This window comes from Podarcis cretensis (assembly GCF_951804945.1).
Source record: "Podarcis cretensis genome assembly, chromosome: 3".
NCBI lineage: Eukaryota > Metazoa > Chordata > Lepidosauria > Squamata > Lacertidae > Podarcis > Podarcis cretensis.
In genome coordinates, this window is record NC_137172.1 from 18,616,963 (window position 1) to 18,638,219 (window position 21,257).

At 45.2% G+C, this 21,257-nt stretch overlaps 1 protein-coding gene across 6 annotated transcripts in view; it reads right to left on the reverse strand.

Moving 5' to 3' along the window:
* The window catches only part of ANAPC1 (anaphase promoting complex subunit 1), a 58,857-nt gene that overhangs the window by 5,804 nt on the left and 31,796 nt on the right, over positions 1 to 21,257 (reverse strand). For all 6 annotated transcript variants that reach the window (XM_079968395.1, XM_079968394.1, XM_079968396.1 and 3 more), the window contains exons 27-42: positions 19,323 to 19,441; positions 18,043 to 18,314; positions 16,320 to 16,554; positions 15,421 to 15,512; positions 14,736 to 14,870; positions 13,834 to 13,916; positions 13,380 to 13,458; positions 11,574 to 11,648; positions 9,601 to 9,677; positions 6,877 to 6,967; positions 5,801 to 5,854; positions 4,259 to 4,452; positions 2,474 to 2,560; positions 2,165 to 2,282; positions 1,928 to 2,005; positions 1,165 to 1,232 (exon numbers count right to left, since the gene is read on the reverse strand). In XM_079968395.1, the coding sequence (XP_079824521.1) occupies positions 1,165 to 1,232; positions 1,928 to 2,005; positions 2,165 to 2,282; positions 2,474 to 2,560; positions 4,259 to 4,452; positions 5,801 to 5,854; positions 6,877 to 6,967; positions 9,601 to 9,677; positions 11,574 to 11,648; positions 13,380 to 13,458; positions 13,834 to 13,916; positions 14,736 to 14,870; positions 15,421 to 15,512; positions 16,320 to 16,554; positions 18,043 to 18,314; positions 19,323 to 19,441 (1,857 nt within the window). The remainder of the gene's footprint in view (positions 1 to 1,164; positions 1,233 to 1,927; positions 2,006 to 2,164; positions 2,283 to 2,473; positions 2,561 to 4,258; positions 4,453 to 5,800; positions 5,855 to 6,876; positions 6,968 to 9,600; positions 9,678 to 11,573; positions 11,649 to 13,379; positions 13,459 to 13,833; positions 13,917 to 14,735; positions 14,871 to 15,420; positions 15,513 to 16,319; positions 16,555 to 18,042; positions 18,315 to 19,322; positions 19,442 to 21,257) is intronic.

The following is a 21,257-nucleotide window of genomic DNA, read 5'->3' on the forward strand; positions in this document are numbered from 1 at the left end:
GACACACACCTGCTTAGCTTCAGCAAGGTGGCTGCATCATGAACCCATAAGCTATGCATTAAGAGTTGTCGGATAAGGATATCTGCATGCCTACTGTCATGCAGAATATGAAGGAGAAAGCCAAGAAAAAGTGGTGGGGAACAATGTCACAAAATGGGAAGGAGCTATGAAGGTTAATCAGTGACCCAAAAAATATTTCAAAAAGGGAAAACCCAGATTTCCTTGAAGGTTTCAGATAGATTTCTTTTTTTGAGCAGATTTCTTGATTTTTTTTGAAGTAAAGGATTTGAGGGATTGGTTGGCTATCTGCCCTAGATGCTTCCAATTCTATTAATCATTTGATTTTATTGCCTGTTTTCACCCTGCTGATATATTAGCAAACCAGATGGAAGTGTGTGATATTCCTGTTGATGTTCTGTCAATTTCCACACTGTGTAACACCTTTGTTCCGGCAATCTGCACCAGATCCATTTTATAACAGGCACAGAGTTGGATCTCAAGTGAATTTCACGTGCAAAAGGGAGGAAACGTCTTCTCTGCTTTGCAGATGGGAAAAATCCACAGGTGTTCCACACATAGGAGAATATTGCTGGGTCAAGGTTGACATTTACAGTGGTGTCCCGCAAGATGAACGCCTCGCAAGACGGAAATCCCGCTAGACGAAAGGGTTTTCCGTTTTGGAGGCGCTTCACAAAACGAATTTCCCTATGGGCTTGCTTCCCAAGACGAAAATGTCTTGCGAGTTCCTGCGGGTTTTTTTCCCTTTCCCCCCCTTTTTCTAAGCCGCTAAGCCGCTTATCAGCTGATCCGCTGATAAGCCGCTTAACAGCTGATCGCTAAAAGCCGCTAAACCGCTAATAGCGCTAATCCGCTAAGCTGTCAATGGGCTTGCTTCGCAAGACGAAAAAACCACTATACGAAGAGCCTCACTGAACGGATTAATTTCGTCTTGCGAGGCACCACTGTATATATATATATATATTTAAAAAAACAGTTTAAAGCTGCATATCTGCTTAACACCAGCCACTGGACAACTCCTACAAGCAAATAGATTTTCCAACAATTGCAACAGCAGCTTAAATTTGGACTCTGGAGTTTCTGCAGTGCAACCATAATTGTGGGCTGCTGTACTGTTAATGCAAGAGCTTCATCAGGACTCCTTACTTTAAATGGTGTGTGCCTCTGCTTAAATCAATCAGCAGCTCCCAGTATCGGGGGCCTTTCACTCTGATCTGGAAACATAAAATAAAAATCAGTTACACAGGCAATTATACATATTGGATGGGATCAAAACACCATGGGCAGTGTCACTCACGTTCAGGGACTTTTAACGTCCTCCTACCATTACCCACAACATGCATGGTTTATTACAGTCATTCTCAACCTGTGGGTCCCCAGATGTTGTTGGACTACAACTCCCATCATCCCTGAACTCTGGCCTTGCTAGCTAGGGGTGATGGGAGCTGTAGTCCAACAACATCTGGGGAACCAAAGGTTGAGAAAGGATGGTTTATTAGACCTCTAGGAGCTGTACTCCATAAGTCACAAAACATGCACCTGAGATGACATTCCACCAATGATCTTTCCATTCCTTAACCAGAAATCCAGAGCGGGACTGCAGGTGCAAAACAGTGGGGTTTTTTGCAAACCAAGTTTAAAAGCAGAGCTGTTAAAACGGAGCAACCTAACCCCAAGCCCTGTCTCCACTAATTCCCACTTTCTATAATAAATATCAAACCTATGATGTCATAAGGTGGCATGCCAAGGGACTATACTATTTCCATCCATTGCATCTTGGAATTACACTATGGCTGCTTCTACCGCCACCCCCAGCTGTGCTTGTTGGGGCTGATGGGAGTTGTAGACCAAAACAGCAGGAGAGGACCCAGCTGAAGAAGGCTGCCATAAAGCAAGCTCTGTCATATACCTGCTTCAGTAAGTGGAGTTCGGGAAGAAGCGTGGGTGCCATCAGTTCCTCGGTTGTTTCCTCATACCACTGAGTTCCCTTGGGGGGGGGGGCAGAAATACAAAATAAACCACACACTTTAGTCAACCTGCATCACTGAAGAAAGCACATGACAACCATGCTGGCTCAGAGGGACTGTGTACATTCTGCCCCCACCCTTTCGGATAAGTCCCCTTCACCCCACAGAATCAAGTCTACCTTGTAGGTAACCTCCAGCAGTGAGTAGCAAGGCGTATCTGTATCCACGTCCACAGGGACAAGGAGCCTGGGCTCTGCTGCCAGAACATACAGATGCCGCAAGGCCTGGAGGTGATACCTGTGCATACAAAGAGTGCAATTACTGCAGGAAGGTTATTTTAAGGCTCCGTCCTGGATCTAACTGCTTTCAACAGGCACTGGGAAAATGAAATAAAGCCTCCAAGGGTGCAGAATGCATTATCTGTTGCTGGGTCCAACCGGGCTTTCCTAGGATCTTTGTTTTAACTAAACTTGCTGGTTAAGCCTTACCTGTTATCCGTACTGTGAACTGGGAAGTGAGGATACACGGCACAAAGCAGGGCAGCAATGGAAGAATTTGAAGTGCTAAGTGAGTACCTGCAAAGAAAGAATATAGACAGTCATACCTCATGTTACATTTCCTTCAGTTGCGCATTTTCAGGTTGCATCCCGTGGTGACCCGGAAGTACCGGAAAGAGTTACTTCCGGGTTTCGCCAGTCGCGCAAAATGATGTCACGTGCATGCGCAGAAGCGGCGAATCGCAACCCGCGCATGCGTAGACATGGGTCGCGTTCTTTTCAGGTTGCGAACGGGCATCCGGAACGGATCCTGTTCTCAACCAGAGGTACCACTGTGTGTGTGTCTATATATATATATATGTGTGTGTGTGTGTGTGTGTGTGTGTGTGTGTATACATATATGGGGGTGGCGCTGTGGGTTAAACCACAGAGCCTAGGGCTTGCTGATCAGAAGGTCGGTGGTTCGAATCCCCGTGACGGGGTGAGCTCCTGTTGCTCTGTCCCTGCTCCTGCCGACCTAGCAGTTTGAAAACACGTCAAAGTGCAAGTAGATAAATAGATACCGCTCCGGCGGGAAGGTAAACGGCGTTTCCATGTGCTGCTCTGGTTCACCAGAAGCGGCTTAGTCATGCTGGCCACAGGACCCGGAAGCTGTACGCCAGCTCCTTTGGCCAATAAAGCGAGATGAGCGCCGCAACCCGAGTCAGCCACGACTGGACCTAACGGTCAGGGTCCCTTTACCGTGTGTTTGTGTGTGTGTGTGTGTGTGTGTGTGTGTGTATATATATGTATGTATGTAGATGTATATGTATATATATATATATATATATATATATATATGCATGCAATAAAAGAGCATGGAATTGGTGCTTATCCCCGCAAAGCAGAAATTAATAATAATAATAATAATAATAATAATAATAATAATAATAATAATAATAAATTTTATTTATATCCCTCCCTCCCCAGCCGAAGCCGGGCTCAGGGCGCCTAACAACAATAAAACAGTACAAAAGTACAGCACAAACAACACTCTAAAATCATTCATTATAAAATTAAGCGCAGGTTATCAAAGATATTCATTTCTAACAATAAATGTCTGCTCTGTAGGGCTGTGCAAGGCAGCCCTAATTTAGTTCAGGGCCCAATGCAATGATCCAAATCGGGCTCCAGACCAATTCAGCCCCCAAATCTAAACAGAGGCATTGCAGACTCCTAATGCTTCATTAAGCTTCTAAACCAAAATTAAGCGTGCAGTCAGTGGCGGGGGAGGGGGGGGAGGAGACCTGCCAGTAGCGAGTCTTACCTTACCAGTCCTCCCCCCCACTCTTCTTTGCTGGCTTACAAACCGCACCACCACTTGTGATAGACACAAATCGCTCCAGGTGGACCTGACCTGGGGTTGCCTCAGCATGAACAGGACAAATTCGAGATCCACCAAAGGAATCCAGGGTCCAGGATTTGTCCAGACCAGATGCACAGCGCTATTGCTCAGCCCCTCAAATTTTTACCTTCCTGTGCTTTTAACTCCTCCCTGCACTTCTCAGTCCTTTAAGCCTGGAAATTGCTGGTGGTTCTTCTTTTGTTTTAATAAAAAAGGCCAAAGGCCACCTCAAGACTGCAATTAAGTGGTATACAATAATAACACAACAATATGTACTTTGGAAGGGGGAAGAAAGGATTGTGGACGTAACGAATATGCAGGGAGATATTGGGATGTTCATATGCATATTCGCTTCGAGGGGGAAAGGCTTCCCTTTGAAATGACGTTATTACCTTCCCCCTCCCAAAAAGAGGAGCCCGAGAGCCATATGATGTGCCATGTGGAACCCGTAGTTCATCTCCCCACCAGTCTTCTTGTGCATGAAGCGGCAGAGCTGGAGGACCTTCAGGTTTCCCGATCCCGCCATCACCATCGCAAGAGACATCAGCACCACACTCAGGCAAGTCTCCAGGTTGTAGTGGCCTGCCTTAAATATGGACACAGAGGAGGCAAGTGGTCAGTTCCACTTGTATCTCCTAAGCAGGCAAGCAACACAATCCCAGGCTCAGGAACAAGGAAGATCTTATTCAGAAATAATAATAATAATAATAATAATAATAATAATAATAATAATAATTTATATCCCGCCTTCCCCAGCCGAAGCCGGGCTCAGAGCGGTTAACAACAGTAAAATAATACAGCATTCTAAAACCAATTCATTATAAAATCAGTTCAAATCAAATTAATGGCAACCATTGGGCTAGAGTTCTGTGAGGATTACCAAAGGAGGGATCTCAAATAACCCCTGCTTTAGAATAGCTGCACTGGTTTCCAGTTCATTTGCAGGCCCCATTCAAGGTCCTCAGGTGTGCTTAAAGCCGTAAACGACGCAGGCCCCAAATATCTGAAAGACCACATCCTTCTCTACAGACCCTCTTGGGCACTGATATTGGGAGAGGGGCCCCTCTGTCCTCAGACACTTGGGGGTGGGGGTAGAAGCCTGCAAAAAGGACTTCTCTATGGGAGCCCCTAAGTTACAGAACTCCCTCCCCACAGAGGTGCACCTGGTACCTTCATTATACAGCTTCTAGAAAATGGTACAAGACGCACCTCTTTACCCTGGCTTTTGGCACTTGAGATGTTTATTTTTTAAGACTCCCCTTGTTTTTATGATGGGAAGTTGTTTAAAACTGTTTTTAATATTGTGTTTTAATGTTGTAACTTGCTCTGGGACCTTAGGGTCAAGAGTAGGCAATAAATACAGTGGTGCCCCGCAAGACGAATGCCTCGCAAGACGGAAAACCCGCTAGACGAAAGGGTTTTCTGTTTTGGAGGTGCTTCGCAAAACGAATTTCCTATGGGCTTGCTTTGCAAGACGAAAATGTCTTGCGAGTTCCTGCGGGGTTTTTTCCTCCCCCCCCTTTTTCTAAGCCGCTAAGCCGCTTATCTGCTTATCAGCTAAGCCAATAAGCCGCTAAAAGCCGCTAAAAGCTGCTAATAGCACTAATCAGCTAAGCCGTCAATGGGCTTGCTTCGCAAGACGAAAAAACCGCTAGAGGAAGAGACTCGTGGAACGGATTAATTTCGTCTTGCAAGACACCACTGTAAATAAAGCAAGCTGTGGAGCAAATTCGGAACAAGTACCCATTCCTCTTCTCAATCTCTTTGTTTAGCTAGCAGAAGGGTAGGTTACTGCAGTACTTGAAGACGTGTGGGGTCAGAGTAATGGTCCAATGATCCCTCCCCCCCCCCAAAAAAAAAATTAAATTCAACCAAAACAGCATTATAAAATTTTGGATTTTACTATTAACAATAGTGAATCTGGAGAAACTTACTATGGAAGCTGTAGCCGAGGACAAGCACTTCATGAAATCTTTTGCAAATGTGTACTAGATGGAGGAATTCAAAATTGGCACATGTCAGGAAAGCGCAAGAAACAACCGTGGGGCAGGGAGTGAACCTGAACTCTCAAGACATGCAGACCACTCACTCGTCCACCCTGCTAAAGTCTCGCCCATAAATATGCATCGTTCATTATTCTTTTGTAAGATCAGAATCAGAAGCAAACACTTCTAAACCTATGATACAGAGGTAAGAAGAAGGGCTTCTTCAGTTTTTGCCCCAGTTTCATCAAACTACACACACACACACACTGCAGCCTCCCTTTGCAACTTCCCAGAAAACACGCTAAAACCGTGTTTCTTCAAACAGGCACCCTATAATGTTCTGAACATTATATTATTGCAGTAACAAGACTGTAGGTTATATTAAATTTGCTGCTGCTGCTGCTGGCCCTTTGTGGATCTGTGCCAGCAGAAAGCAGGCATGAGCTAGTTGTCCCAGGCATGAGATGCTGAAATGTCATTCATCATTATGGTAAAACCATCCACATGGCTCAAGCAACATAGTATGGAGGAGTTGGAAGAAACATCATTCCCCAACCCTTTTATTCTTTTAGGATAGGGGTGGGGAACCTGTGTCCCCTTCCCTAGAAGCTGTTGGACTCCAATTGCCTCTAGCTCTGTTCAGCAGGGAGCTTATTGATCAGGGATGCTGCGAGTCATTGTACAAAAACATCTGGAGAGTCGCAGGTTTCCTATTCCTGGTTTAGCATGTATCAATATCAAGCTTTCACAGGGATCCAGCAGTCACAACTTGGCCTTGAAATTCACAGACACAGAACAGAGGGAAAGTGGGGGTTTGGGGAGGCATAAATTAAGTGCCCTGGACTTGCATATTTCCCTGAGATTACGTTACACTATAGAATCATAGAGCAGGGAAGGGACCACAGTGGTCATCTAGTCCAACCCCGTGTAATGCATGAATCTTTTGCCCAACATGGGGCTTGAACCCACGACTCATCCCTGCAAGTCTATGATAACAAATCCTGGCCAGCTACTGATGCACTTACCAAGCAATTAAAGGCAGCTAGGTTTTCTGAACCGGCAAATCGAAAACCCAAAGACAAACAGGCCCCAGCGATGATGTAGACATGAGCCTGCCTAAAAAGAAATGTTTGGCATAAGGTGTGTCTTCATATACAGGAGTGGTCAAGCATGTTCAAAACACTAAATCAGGGCTTCCATTGATCCAAGCAACTGGGCATGCCCATGTGGTTGTGGACCTTTAAGCGTTACAGAGGTGCTGTGGGATGATCTTGCAGGAAAGAGGCTTGGGGTGGGAAAGTAACCTTGATACAACCTCGTTTATATATTTTCAAGAGGTTGTTCTTATGTTGCTAATACAGTGCAAAAATGCAACCGAACCCTGGGGCTTTGGGACTAATAATAATAACAATAATACTTTTTTTATTTATACCCCGCCCTTCCTGGATCAGAAAACCGGGCTCAAGGCGGCTAACAACAAATTTAAAACACTTAATTGTAAAAGCAGCATAAAATACAGTATAAATACATGAGTAACAATAAAATTCAAAATTCAGAAATCAATTTGGGGGAAATCCATCTAATAAGCATTAGATAGTCACCAGGGCTAGCTAGCTAAATTAGTCCTAATTGGGCCAGCGAGGAGGCCAGGGGAGAATTAGCTGTGGGGTCTCAGAGCGGGTAATCTTCACAAAATGGGAGGGGGAGGGAAATAAAAGATCAGGCTGAATTCAAATTAAAGGCCACGTAGAATAGCTCTGTCTTACAGGCCCAACCGAAGGAGGTTAAATCCTGAAGGACCCTAGTCTTATGGGACAGAGCATTCCACCAGGTTGGGGCCATCACTGAAAAGGCCCTGGCCCTGGTGGAGGATAGTCTGACTTCCTTAGGGCCCGGGACCTCTAAACTATGGTTATTCATGGACCTTAAGGTCCTCTGCGGGGCATACCAGGAGAGGTGGTCCCGTAAATATGAGGGACCTAAGCCACAAAGAGCTTTAAAGGTCAAAACAGCACCTTGAACCTGACCCTATACTCCACTGGGAGCCAGTGAAACTGGAAAAGCACTGGGTGAATATGCTCCCATGGCAGGGACCCTGTGAGGAGCCTTGCTGCAGCATTCTGCACCCGCTGGAGTTTGTGGGACAGCTTCAAGGGCAGCCCCGCGTAGAGCGAATTACAGTAGTCAAGCCTGGAGGTGACGGTCGCATGGATGGAAGGAAAAAGGAAGACTGGCAAAGCCATTTATTCAGCGCATTTCTATTAACTTCCAAAAGCTCAACAAGCAGAAGGAGATGCCTGCACATGGTGCCTGATCGCAATACATTTGCAGTACAGGCATTTATGCGTGTTCAATTCCTGCACGCATGGGAAAGCAGCAGGGCTGTTGCGCTTTCCCACACATCAGCAGTTAGCCAGGAGTCTCAGCAAAGCCCTGCTGCACCTCTGGCTCACGAGAAGACCTTCCCCAGAGGGGAGCAGGACTTGGCTGAGCAGCTTGGCAGACACACAGGGAAGAAGTTTCCCCGCATGCCAGCTGTACAAGACCCGCTGCCTCTCTGGCTCATGTGGATCAATATGTATTTTTTTTAACAATAAATTTTTATATATTACTGCAGCAAGAATTTTGTTAGCGAAGAATTGGAAAACACAAGAAGTACCAACAGTGGAAGATTGGCAGATGAAGATGATGGATTTTTCGGAGCTAACCAACCTGACTGGAAGAGTCCACGACCAGAAGGAGGACGCGTACCAGGAAGAATGGATGAAATTTAAAGATTACTTAGCTAAATATGTTAAGATAACTTAATTGGGAAAGCTTGCAAATATTAGATAGGCTTAGTATTTAAATATGTAAGGATAGGAATTAAGATGTTTCAAGCTAAATTAGTAAGAATGAAAGATGTTAAGTGATCAAGTTAATTTTTTTGAGAAAACTGATTTTGGAAAACTGTTAAAATGATATACAATGAAATTTAATCAGGGGGATTTGAGGAAGTCACTTAACAATGTTATTAAGATTGGTTTAATTACAACTAGGATGTTTGTTTGTTTGTCTTAATTTTTTTGGGGGGGGAATTAATTTTAAAAATTGGAAAAAAAAATTATTTATATCCCTCCCTTCCCGGTTCAGAAAACCGGGCTAACAACAAATTTAAAACACTTAATTGATGCAACAAAAATTGCATAAAATACAGTATAAAATGTGAATAACAATAAATTTAGAATTCAAAATCAATTTAGGGGGAAAATCCATCCAATAAACATTAGATGATCACCAGGGCTAGCTGGTTAAATTAGTTCCATTTGGGCCAGCGAGGAGACCAGGGGAGAATTAGCTGTGGGATCCTAGAGTGAGTAATCTTCATAAAAAGGGGAGGGGGAGGGAAGGAAGGGGAATTAAAGATCAGGCTAAGTTCAAATTGAAAGCCAGGAGGAATAGCTCTGTCTTACAGGCCCTGGGGAAGGAAGTCTGACTCCATATATTATTTATTTATTGAATTTATATACCGCCCTATACCCGGAGGTCTCAGGGCAGTTCACAAAAAAGATCACAATATATAAAATAAAATAAAATATATAAAAATAAAAACAATAACCCAATAATAGCCTCCACAGCACAAGGAGCTGCCACGCTACAGAACCTGCCGCACCCACTGACATAATACATTTAGGGCCCCTGAGTTCGTCCTTTGCTAACCCTGCCCAAGGACTACAGGAAGTAGGAATCGGCCCCATTTGATTACTTACGCCAGAGTCTCCAAATTCAGGTCTTCGGAAGAAGGCATTTCAGTTGCATGAAGGGATACGCTGTTCTCCCTCACAATCTGTTAAAAACAAGCCAGCAGATGCAGAGAGTCATTGCCGTTTGTGCAAAGGTTTCTGTAGCTTCGTGGATACACTTTACTTTTTAAAGTCGGAACTCAGCTGCAAGATTTTAATTTTGGATGCCTGAAAACAAGAGGACTCCAGTAACCTATTCTTCCATTAAAGATACAATCTGTAAGTATTGCATGTCTTCTTTTATAACGCAAGTTACAGCTCACTTCTACACATGGTTAGCTGGAATTGACTTCCATGAATGGAGCTTGCTCTCAAGTCAGCATGCTCAGAATTTGTCTTGTTTATGTGAAATAACATGTCGGCTGCATGCATGTCTCTAGCCACAAAGTGTAGAACCCTTTCCTGCTGTAAGGGAAAAATGGAGGAAACCAGAAAACCCGGGCAGTTTTGCAGGTCTGCCTACCGGAAGCATCACATGCCTTTTCTTTAGTTTATTACTCTTTAGAAAGGAGCAGAAAAGGTGAAATTATCAGCTGAATCCTGGTTTAAGAACATAGGAAGAGCCTATTGGACCAGGCCATCCAGTTTGGAATCCTATTTTCACAGTGGCCGATGCCTATGAAACCCACAAGAGGACCCTCCCCTCCTGTGGTTTCCAGCGTTGGATATTCAGAAGCATTTCTGCCTCTGACCGTGGAGACAGGGCATAGCCATTTACAGTAGTAGCCATTCATAGTCTTATCCTCTATGGATCTGTCGAATCCTCTTTTAAAGCCAAGCTCAGCTACTTGTTCACTGGACAAGCTACTTGTTCACTGGTTGCAAAGGAACTGCAGATACCTGCAAGCAACTTGTGCATATCCTGGTTTATTAAGACAGAGGCATTATGATGCAAACTAGAATACTCATGGTCCTCTGCAACAGGTGGCATGAAGCAGATTATGTATTTATGTATGTATGTATGTATGTATGTATGTATGTATTTATTTATTTATTTATACATACATACCCCACCCATCTGGCTGGGTTTCCCCCAGCCACTCTGGGCGGCTTCAAACGAAATACTAAAATACAGTGGTCTGTTAAACATTAAAAGCTTCCCTAATCAGGGCTGCCTTCAGATGTCTTCTAAAAGTCTGGTAGTTTGTTCTTCTCTTTGACATCTGGTGGGAGGGTGTTCCACAGGGCGGGTGCCACTACTGAGAAGGCCCTCTGCCTGGTTCCTTGTAACTTGGCCCCTCGCAGTGAGGGAACTGCCAGAAGGCGCTCGGCACAGGACCTCGCTGTCCGGGCAGAACACTGGGGGTGGAGACACTCCTTCAGGTATACTGGACCGAGGCCATTTAGAGCTTTAAAAGTCAGCACCAACAGTTTGAATTGTGCTCGGAAACGTACTGGGAGCCAATGTAGATCTTTCAAAACTGGTGTTATGTGGTCTCGGCGGCTGCTCCCAGTCACCAGTCTAGCTGCCGCATTCTGGATTAAGTGTAGTTTCCGGGTCACCTTCAAAGGTAGCCCAACCTAGAGAGCATTGCAGTAATCCAAGCGAGAGATAACTAGAGCATGCACCACTCTGGCGAGACAGTCCACTGGCAGATAGGGTCTCAGCCTGGGTACCAGATGGAGCTGGTAAACAGCTGCCCTGGACACAGAATTGACCTGCGCCTCTATGGACAGATGTGAGTCCAAAATGACTCCCAGGCTGCGCTCCTGGTCCTTCTGGGGTACAGTTACCTCATTCAGGACCAAGGAGTCCTCCACACCTGCCTGCCTCCTGTCCCCCCAAAACAGTACTTCTGTCTTGTCAGGATTCAACCTCAATCTGTTAGCTCAACCTCATCCTCGTCCAGACCTGTTGATGTGCACAGGGTTCCCCGAGGGTAGAAATTCCCTGAACCGCTGGCTTCGTGTAACAGTTTAGTTGGAGGAGGGCTACTTACTTGTGGCACGTTGCTGTCGATCCACTTAGAACTGGGCAGAATGTCGTCCCACAAAATCAAGCACCGAGCGAGCGTCTGCAAAGAAAGAAAGAAGAGGATCAGAACAGGGTAAAGGAAAGCGAGTTGTGATGAGCTCAGAAACGGCAATTGTGTAAGAATTCCTAAGCAATTGATTTGAGTTGATCAGGAAGTTACAGGCACTTCTGTTTCAAGCTCAGAACCCAAAAGCACCCTGCAATTCTTAAGACTGGAGAAAACGCAAATCCTCTTTCCTAGCATGGTGCAATAATCTACGCAAGAATTCTGTTTTGCGAACTCGGTTTGAACGATTTGTGCACCATTACACAACCAGACACTGGCTTTCATAGTCTGCGGCTAGAGTGTTAGATTGGGGTTCAAATCCCCGCACGGCCATGAAGCTCACTGGGTGACCTTGGGCCAGCCACGGTCTCTCAGCCTAACCTACCTGACAGGGTTGTTGTGAGTATATAACTGGCAGGAAGAGAACCACATATGCCTGTTGAATGGTTTCTTTAAATGTAAAGGTTCATCATTGTTCCACCTGATGTGTATGTCTTTAAGGGGCCAGAGCAAGGGCCAGAGCTAAATAACGAGACCCAGCTTTACAGCTGTGAAACATAGCAGGTGCTGCCGAGTTGCATTGATTAAGGTGTGTCAGCATTTGCATGTAGTATATAAGGAGCAGCACCTAGCTCTCCCATTACCCTGGGGGATGGGTTGGTGGTTGGGTCATGTTTGGTTTGTTGATGTATTTAGTGTAAATGGAGTTTTTGTTTTTCTTATTAAAACCTTGTTTAAGTTATTTTTGAGTCCCTTTTTAATGCATGGTCTCCCCAGCAAGCTCTCTGCAGCGCTACCATACTGCAAATAGCCAACAATGCCTCCTTGAGCTCCTTGAAGGAAAGGTGGAATACAAATGCAATAAACAAGCAAGTAATGCCACGAGATCAACTGCAAAAGTAGCATTTGACTCAAAGCCTAATACAGTGGTACCTTGGGTTACAGACACTTCAGGTTACAGACGCTTCAGGTTACAGACTCCACTAACCCAGAAATAGTACCTTGGGTTAAGAACTTTGCTTCAGGATGAGAACAGAAATCGCACGGTGGCGTCGCAGCGGCAGCAGGAGGCCCCATTAGCTAAAGTGGTGCTTCAGGTTAAGAACAGTTTCAGGTTAAGAACGGACCTCCAGAACGAATTAAGTTCTTAACCCAAGGTACCACTGTAATTTGAACAGGAGCATCTTGTTTAACTTTCTGGGTTGCACTTCTGGGCTTCCTTTTTTGCTGCTGAAAATCGACCAAGATTTTTTTTTTTTTACACAACAAGCAATTTAGCGGACAGATTCAAGTGCAACTCAAGCTTACATTGCCAACCGATGAGCACACAGGTGTTTTGGCTTTGCTGAATATTGTACTTCTGCTGGCCACATTTGGCCTTGCATGTACAAACTTTCTCTTATGCAAAGTGACTCTAAAACTGGGACAGGATGGAGAGCACTGTCGTGTGTGTGTGTGTGTGTTTTCTTAAAAAGATGAATGGCCTAAGCAGGAACAGCAACCAGCATGTGTCCAGACTGAAACATGCAAAACTAATTCATGCAATTTATTTTAACAGATTTGCATAAAGTAAACCCAATAAAAGGTAAACTACTTAGAAGCTTTTGTTGATTCAGTGGTATATAAATCTTTTTTAAAAAAAACCTCAATAAATAAGGATATTCCGTTTTGAGCAAAGGGCATTGCAGAAGAGCAAAAAAAAAAAAAAAAGACCCCAAAACATACCCTTAATAATAGAAATTCTGGTTTTACGAAGTCCAACAAATACATGGTATCCGGAGCTCGAAGCCAGTCAGCAATGGACCTAGCAAAATGTAAGTGAAAAAGTAAAATGAAAGAGTTCTGAATTACAATGGCTTGCTTAGGGAAGCATGAAGACATGCATCAGTAGAGCACATCTTGAGTGGCTGAATTTGCTTGCTGCTTTTCTAACTTCCTCTAATCTTTCAGCTCAGCCGCCCTCCTGCTACAATCTTCAAACATTTCAGTAAGTTGCAGAGGCACAATTCCAAATGCTCAGACCGAACTGCAAAGCTTCCTTGCATTTATGGGGTGTTCCTCCATCACATTCTGGGGACTGCCTGCATTGTGATGAGTTGCAAGTACCCTTAAGCATGAAGTCCTGTGATTCTAAAAGCTTACGTCTCTTACACTTAAAGCATGATTCCAAACCCAGTACCTGTTGTTAGTCTTTAGGTAGATCATCGCTAGCGCCAGAGTCGCGCCTGGGCACGTCACGTCCACATTTATGGTGTCTCCTTCCTGTAAAGAATAAAAGCAGGGAGATAAATCAGCCTGAATGCTAGAGAACGATGTCGGGAAACCTCTGAAGGTGGTCTGATGGACTCCTGCCCCCCAAGAAAAGTAGGGCTGAGCCTAACCAGTAACTGAGATGGGAGACTGTCTTGGAGCTCCACTGATGGTGCTCTTGTCGGAATCTCCACTCAGCGAAGCTGATAAAGCTCATCTTCCGACGTTAATTAACAGCCTGAGTCTCTGATAAGGCTCCAAGACACGTTCCCCCATTCAGCAGAGTTTCCAGCAGAATGCGGAAGTGATGAGATTTATGGCTACATGGCTAAAGAGTTTTATTTCTCGCTACGCAGACAGCAAAGAAAAATACATCCTCTCTCTATGAAAGCAGAGAGCAACTGAACAACAAAGGAACAGGAAACCACTAACGTCACATCCCATCTCCTGTCTCCCGTGAGACTTCCAATAGCCTGGAATGTGTCTGGAATGTAAACAGAGCCTTGTGACTCTAAGCAGCTGCTCAGTGGCAAACAGAAACAAACAGCTCTGAGGTCCCTTGAACAAAGGTGCGAAGAAACAAACCAACCTATTCCTTACAAAAGGATGAAGGGGAGAAGCTGCAGTGCACAACAGCTGATCCTTGCAGTACTCAAGGGGCAGAGCTCAGTTTCAGAGCATCAGCCCCTGGCATCTTCAGGCAGGGTTGAGAAAGACCCCCTACCTGAAACCTTGGGAAGATGCTGCCAGCCAGTGAAGAAAACAGGGAGCTAGATGGACCAACAGTCCGACTTGGAATAAGGCATGGTTTAGGAAAACTGAAGTGTGCACCTTAATCTGGTAGCTTGGAGACTTGTGCTTTTCACGGTGCATTCCAGCTTGAAACCGCCGGTGGCCACCAACCATATACTGGTAAAGCTGCTCAGGCACGTTGAGGTCCGACATGCCTATCAAGTTGCTGCCGTGCTGCAGGAGGGATGGAGAGCAAAGGGTTAAATAATAATAACAACAATAATAATTGATTTGTACCCCGCCCATCTGGCTGGGTTTCCCCAGCCACTCTGGGCGGCTTCCAAAAAAGATTAAAAATACATTAAAATGTCATACATTAAAAACTTCCCTGAACAGGGCTGCCTTCAGATGTTTTCTGAATGTCAGGTAGTTGTTGTTCTCTTTGACATCTGATGGGAGGGTGTTCCAAAGGGCAGGTGCCACTGCCGAGAAGGCCCTCTGCCTGGTTCCCTGTAGCTTTGTTTCTCGCAGTGAGGGAGCCGCCAGAAGGCCCTCGGCGCTGGAACTCAGTGTCCAGGCAGAACGATGGGGGTGGAGATGCTCCTTCATGTATACTGGGCCAAGCCCTATCCTGTTCTACAAACGTGTTTGCGGCCGAAGGTGCCTGAAGCACACTCAGCGAACAAACAGGTGCTGCATTCGGATGAAAATCTAGCAAACAGTCCAGCATCTCTCTCTCTCTCTATCTCACTCACACGTTCCCCAAAGAGAGAGCTACACTTACCCCGAGGCAAACCATGCCCAAAGCTAAGCCAGCAGCTAGCGAATAAGACTCTCTGTCGGTGCAATACTCCATTTCAGGGCCTGGGGGGCGCCCTTAAATTTAAAACAACAACAAGAATAAGTCAAAACAAGAAAGAAAGAGAAAGAAAGAAACAAAGAAAATAGTTGATTGTTACTCAATTAAATATTAACCTGAATTTTAGTACTGAAAAACTTAAAAGGTAAAGGTAAAGGTAAAGGGACCCCTGACCATTAGGTCCAGCCGTGACCGACTCTGGGGTTGCGGCGTTCATCTCGCTTTATTGGCCAAGGGAGCCGGCGTACAGCTTCCGGGTCATGTGGCCAGCATGACTAAGCCGCTTCTGGCGAACTAGAGCAGAGCACAGAAACGCCGTTTACTTACCCGCAGGAGTGGTACCTATTTATCTACTTGCACTTTGAGGTGCTTTCGAACTGCTAGGTTGGCAGGAGCAGGGACTGAGCAACGGGAGCTCACCCCGTCGTGGGGATTCGAACTGCGAACCTTCTGATCGGCAAGCCCTAGGCTCTGTGGTTTAACCCACAGCGCCACCCGCGTCCCTCCAATATCATATTATCAGGGATAAATCAGGGGCCAATTCGGACAGCTTCCTTAAAGATTTTAGCCTGCGGCAGCAAAAATTAAATCTATCCATTCGCACAACTGCAAGGTCGTCTCCACGAAATCATTCGCGAAGGGAAGCCCACACAGCGCTCGCTCCAGATGTTGTGGACTACAACTTAGCTTTAGCCAGCATGGCCAGGAGTCAGGGATGTGGATGGAAGTCCAGTAAAATCTGGAGGGCACCTGCGTTGGCTACCTGCGCAAAACATTTGTGACCCGGATGCCACCCCAAGAGATTTCCTCCCCTGGAGCTTTACCTATTTCCGACAGCAGAACCTCGGCCGTGTGCCTGTGAGCCGTGCCTTGGTACACCAAGCCAATGCCTATCACGGCTGCCACTTGTACATTGTGAGGCACATCCAGTTCGGTGGAAGTGGGCGGCAGAAGAGCAGGGATGTGGATGCTGAGCAGGCGAGTGATGGACATGTCCATGGTGCCCAGCTTGGCGGCGGAGACCCCAAGCAGCAGCCCGATGCTCGTCATTTCGTGGCCCTGCCAGGAGAAACAAACACATCCATCAGGTGCCTTTTTTGAATGGAAATGCACAAACACACATTCATGAGCTGCACCCCAAACCGAAAAGCCTGAGGCCATGTTTCAGGATTATTTTATTTTACATCTTAATCAGATACCATATTTTTTCGCTCTATAAGATGCACCCGACCACAAGACGCACCTAGTTTTTAGAGGAGGATAACAAGAAACAAGAAAGCAATGCAAAGCTTCTTGAACAAAGAGGGAGGAGCGCTCCCACTGCGCTCAAGAGGCTTTGCGTGGCTATCCCTGAAGCCAGAAGAGCAAGAGGGATTGCTTCAGCGATAGCTGCACAGCCTGCATTCGCTCCATAAGATGCACACACATTTCCCCTTACTTTTTAGGAGGGGGAAAGTGCGTCTTATAGAGCGAAAAATACGGTAAGTGCTGGAGAGGCAATGAGGTCAAGGGTATGTTCTTTCATATGTGATGGACCTGTAAAAGGGTCAAAGAGTATTGGGAAATGAATTGGAAAAAAATGTTTAAAAGCACCTTTCCAAAAAAACAACAACAATCAGAGTTATTTTTGCTGGGGATAATTCAGATGGAAACTCCCAGGTGTCAAAAAAGGCTATTTATGTATGCCACTACGGTGGCCCATGTTTTGCTAGCCCAAAAATGGAAAACGAGCGCGGTCCCAAAGAAGAATGGCAACTTAAACTGATGGAATATGCACAGCTTGCGGACCTAACATGTAGAATAAGAGAACAAGAAGAACGTTCGTTTAAAGAAGATTGGGAAATTTTTCTGAATATATGGGGGGAAATTGTGTACACTTGAAAACGTTGGCAGCATTAAGATGAATTCAATAGTGTAAATAAGTTTTGACGGAAGTAATAATGGAATACTGAATGGTTTAGTTTATATAAAATATGCAGGGATTTATGCTATGTAAAATGAACTATGGAAAGAGAAGAAGGGACGTCACTGATATTTTAAGGTTGTATAAATGAATATTCTAAATTGTAAAACAGAAAATTTAATAAAAATTACATTCTTTAAAAAAAGGATTCATTTATTTTAACATACACCACACACAAACAACAAACATATATTGTTTGGAGGGGGCCCTTCCTTGGCCCCCATGACTAATTTTTTTTAGGAATGTGGGGAACTGCAGTGGTTGGGAGGAATTGGCAAAGATCTAGTGCCTTGCCTTGCACAAGGAGAAATGCTTTTCACCAGTGCAAAGTCATCGTTGATAAAACCATGGTTTGCTAAAATTCAGTAATGACAGTTAGAGTTGCTGGTCTGCCTCTGGAGGCAGAACTGCCGGGCAACCAGAAAACAAAGGCAGACAAGCAGGCTTGAACTGTGGTTGCCTGTATTTCTGGGTACTAAACTACGATTAGCAGAAACCATAGTTTGGTATGACCACCTGACTATAGTCAGAAATACAAAAATTGTGACGTTGTCCTCCTTTTGCATTTGGGTCAAGCGTCTCACCTTTGTCAGGTAGTCATGGATGTTGAGTGTGGCGAGCTTTGTGAGGTGGCCGTTCAATCCCAGGGCCATGAGGAAGCCCGCATATTCATTGGCTAGTTCGGCATTTTTGGGTTTGTTGTAGACGATCCATGCAGAATCTATTTGAGAAGCAGGCGCAATCTTCAGTCCAGCAGCAACGCCATTGTGGAAGTTGGCCCAGCAAGCCATGTTAGGAGGCACATCTATGTTCCCACTGTTGAGGTCCACTGTAGTATTCCTAGGAGGAGCTCGGCCTACAGAGTGCAGAACGACCAACTGCATGTGAATCAGAACCGTAGAAGAAAACCCCTTTCTGCTCGGGAGGGCTAAGCATTCTGCTTTGGCGTGACAGTAAACTACAGTGGTACCTCAGGTTAAGTACTTAATTCGTTCCGGAGGTCCGTTCTTAACCTGAAACTGTTCTTAACCTGAAGCACCACTTTAGCTAATGGGGCCTCCTGCTGCTGCCGTGCTGCCAGAGCCCGATTTCTGTTCTCATCCTGAAGCAAAGTTCTTAACCCGAGGTACTATTTCTGGGTTAGCGGAGTCTGTAACCTGAAGCGTATGTAACCTGAAGCATATGTAACCCAAAGTACAGTGGTACCTCAGGTTAAGTACTTAATTCGTTCCGGAGGTCCGTTCTTAACCTGAAACTGTTCTTAACCTGAAGCACCACTTTAGCTAATGGGGCCTCCTGCTGCTGCCGTGCTGCCAGAGCCCGATTTCTGTTCTCATCCTGAAGCAAAGTTCTTAACCCGAGGTACTATTTCTGGGTTAGCGGAGTCTGTAACCTGAAGTGTATGTAACCCGAGGTACCACTGTACCACTGTATAGTTATCCACAAACATCAAAATGACTTGTGTTTTATATATGCTGTAAGCCTCTCAGAGTAGCTGGGGAAACCCAGCCAGATGGGTGGGGTATAAATAATAAAATTCTTCTTCTTCTTTATTATTATGACAGTGGCCTGGTTCAATTGCTGCTTCTGGCCATGGAGCCAGAGCATAGCCATCACAGCTAGTAGCCCGATGAACCCTCCTTCGAGGAACAAACTTGCTATAAGAGCTACTAATTTTTGTTCCTGTTGTGACTCAAATCATCCCTAAATTTCCTTCCCTCCTTCAGATTCCCCCACTGCCTAATCGAGAGGAGTGTCATGGATTTAATGCTACAATGGTGGCATTGTAGAGCAGGCAGTGCTGTCTTTGTGTGTGAGCTCGCAGGTAAATCAGGTTATTATGCTAAATATTGCAGGAACACACCTGTCAGGTTTAACTTGGGAATAGGCAATGGTTCTGTTGGAACTGGATGATACGAGAACAGAGTGAACATTCCTCTTCCCAAAGGCAAAGCCATCGTCCGCTGACACAACTGCAGCAGCCTATGGTGAAAATCAAACACAGAAAAGAATGCAACCAACAATATTATTCCTTTCTAAACACACACACACACACACACACACACACACACACACACTTCTACCAACAGGTTAACTAAATTATATTACAATCAACTTTAAAACGGGCAATAAAAAGCTGTAAGAATATAAAATACAAATAAAGAAAGCATTTCTCAGTGTTCCGAATACAGTGGTACCTTGGGTTAAGAACTTAATTCGTTCTGGAGGTTTGTTCTTAACATGAAACTGTTCTCAACCTGAAGCACCACTTTAGCTAATGGGGCCTCCTGCTGCTGCCGCGCCGCTGCTGCGTGATTTCTATTCTCATCCTGAAGCAAAGTTCTTAACCTGAGGAACTATTTCTGGGTTAGCAGAGTCTGTAACCTGAAGCGTCTGTAACCCGAGGTACCACTGTACATCTAGTGCTTTTCTCTGGGGGGATGCAGGGGTACGCAGATTTTGTGAATCTAAGTTTGGCCTCATTGAGGAGCAGTATTTCAATATGAGTAGGAAAATGAGAGTACCCCGAAACATTTTTTTTCTTAGAAAAAAACCACTGCATCCAACATTCCACCAATGAGAAATATGCAAAGCACATAGGAAACCTGTGAATCTGTGGACAGAGTGACAGATGAACGTATGAATTTGGATTTCTCCATGGTTTATTTGTGAATATTTTATGATAGGCAGCAGACTGTGTGAATGTAGTCTACTGAAAAAGACAAGAGTTTGAAGTGATGCAAGGACTTGTCTGTGGTGGTTGGTCTGCAATGGCCCAGTCACTCGTATGCAAGTCATCCAGTTTAAGTCATCCAGTGAGATATTAAATATAGTCTACCCTGCTTTTTCCTTTCAGGCTAGGATTCTTTGTCTGTGGTCTTGGGCTCAAGATGGACCCTGTTCCTGTTCCCATCCTCTCTTCTGGAAGCACCTGAACTCGGGCAGAAGGCAAGAGAGAGCCCCTCCAAACAAACCAGCTGTGTTCTTTATCTATTGATTATGCCTGGAGAGGCTTCCACAGCTATTGCCTGTGCCAAGAGCTCTTCCAGACTGACAGGTCTGCAGAGGATTTGGCATGTCAAGTGGCAGAGCTACCATTGCGCTAAAACAGAGACATCAAAGGTGCTTCCAGGCAACAATGTTTACTGAAGATTCACCCCAATTTGTTTGCAGGGAGATGACATTTGCTATTGAATGCATAAGGTAAAGGTAAAGGGACCCCTGACCATTAGGACCAGTCGCGGACGACTCTGGGGTTGCGGCGCTCATCTTGCTTTATTGGCCGAGGGAGCCGGCGTACGGCTTCCAGGTCGTGTGGCCAGCATGACTAAGCCGCTTCTGGCAAACCAGAGCAGCGCACGGAAACGCCGTTTACCTTCCCGCCGGAGCGGTACCTATTTATCTACTTGCACTTTGAGGTGCTTTTGAACTGCTAGGTTGGCAGGAGCAGGGACCGAGCAACGGGAGCTCACCCCGTCACGGGGATTTGAACCGCTGACCTTCTGATTGGCAAAGTCCTAGGCTCTGTGATTTAACCCACAGCACCACCCGCGTCCCTTTTTTTTTTTTACAATTTGTTTGTGGGTAGGTTAGATTATGTTGCATCAGGGCAAATGCTCTACAGTGTATTTCCCTGTCACTTTCCTTACTGCAGAAAGTCCAGTCTTTGGCAATCTGTGGGTCTGTTGCACCAGAGCTCCCAAACAACAAATTTTGCAACCTGAATTTGCCCTGTGAGACCTGCGTTGCAGGGGGACGAACTAGACAGTCCTTTGGGTACTTTCCAACTCTACAATTC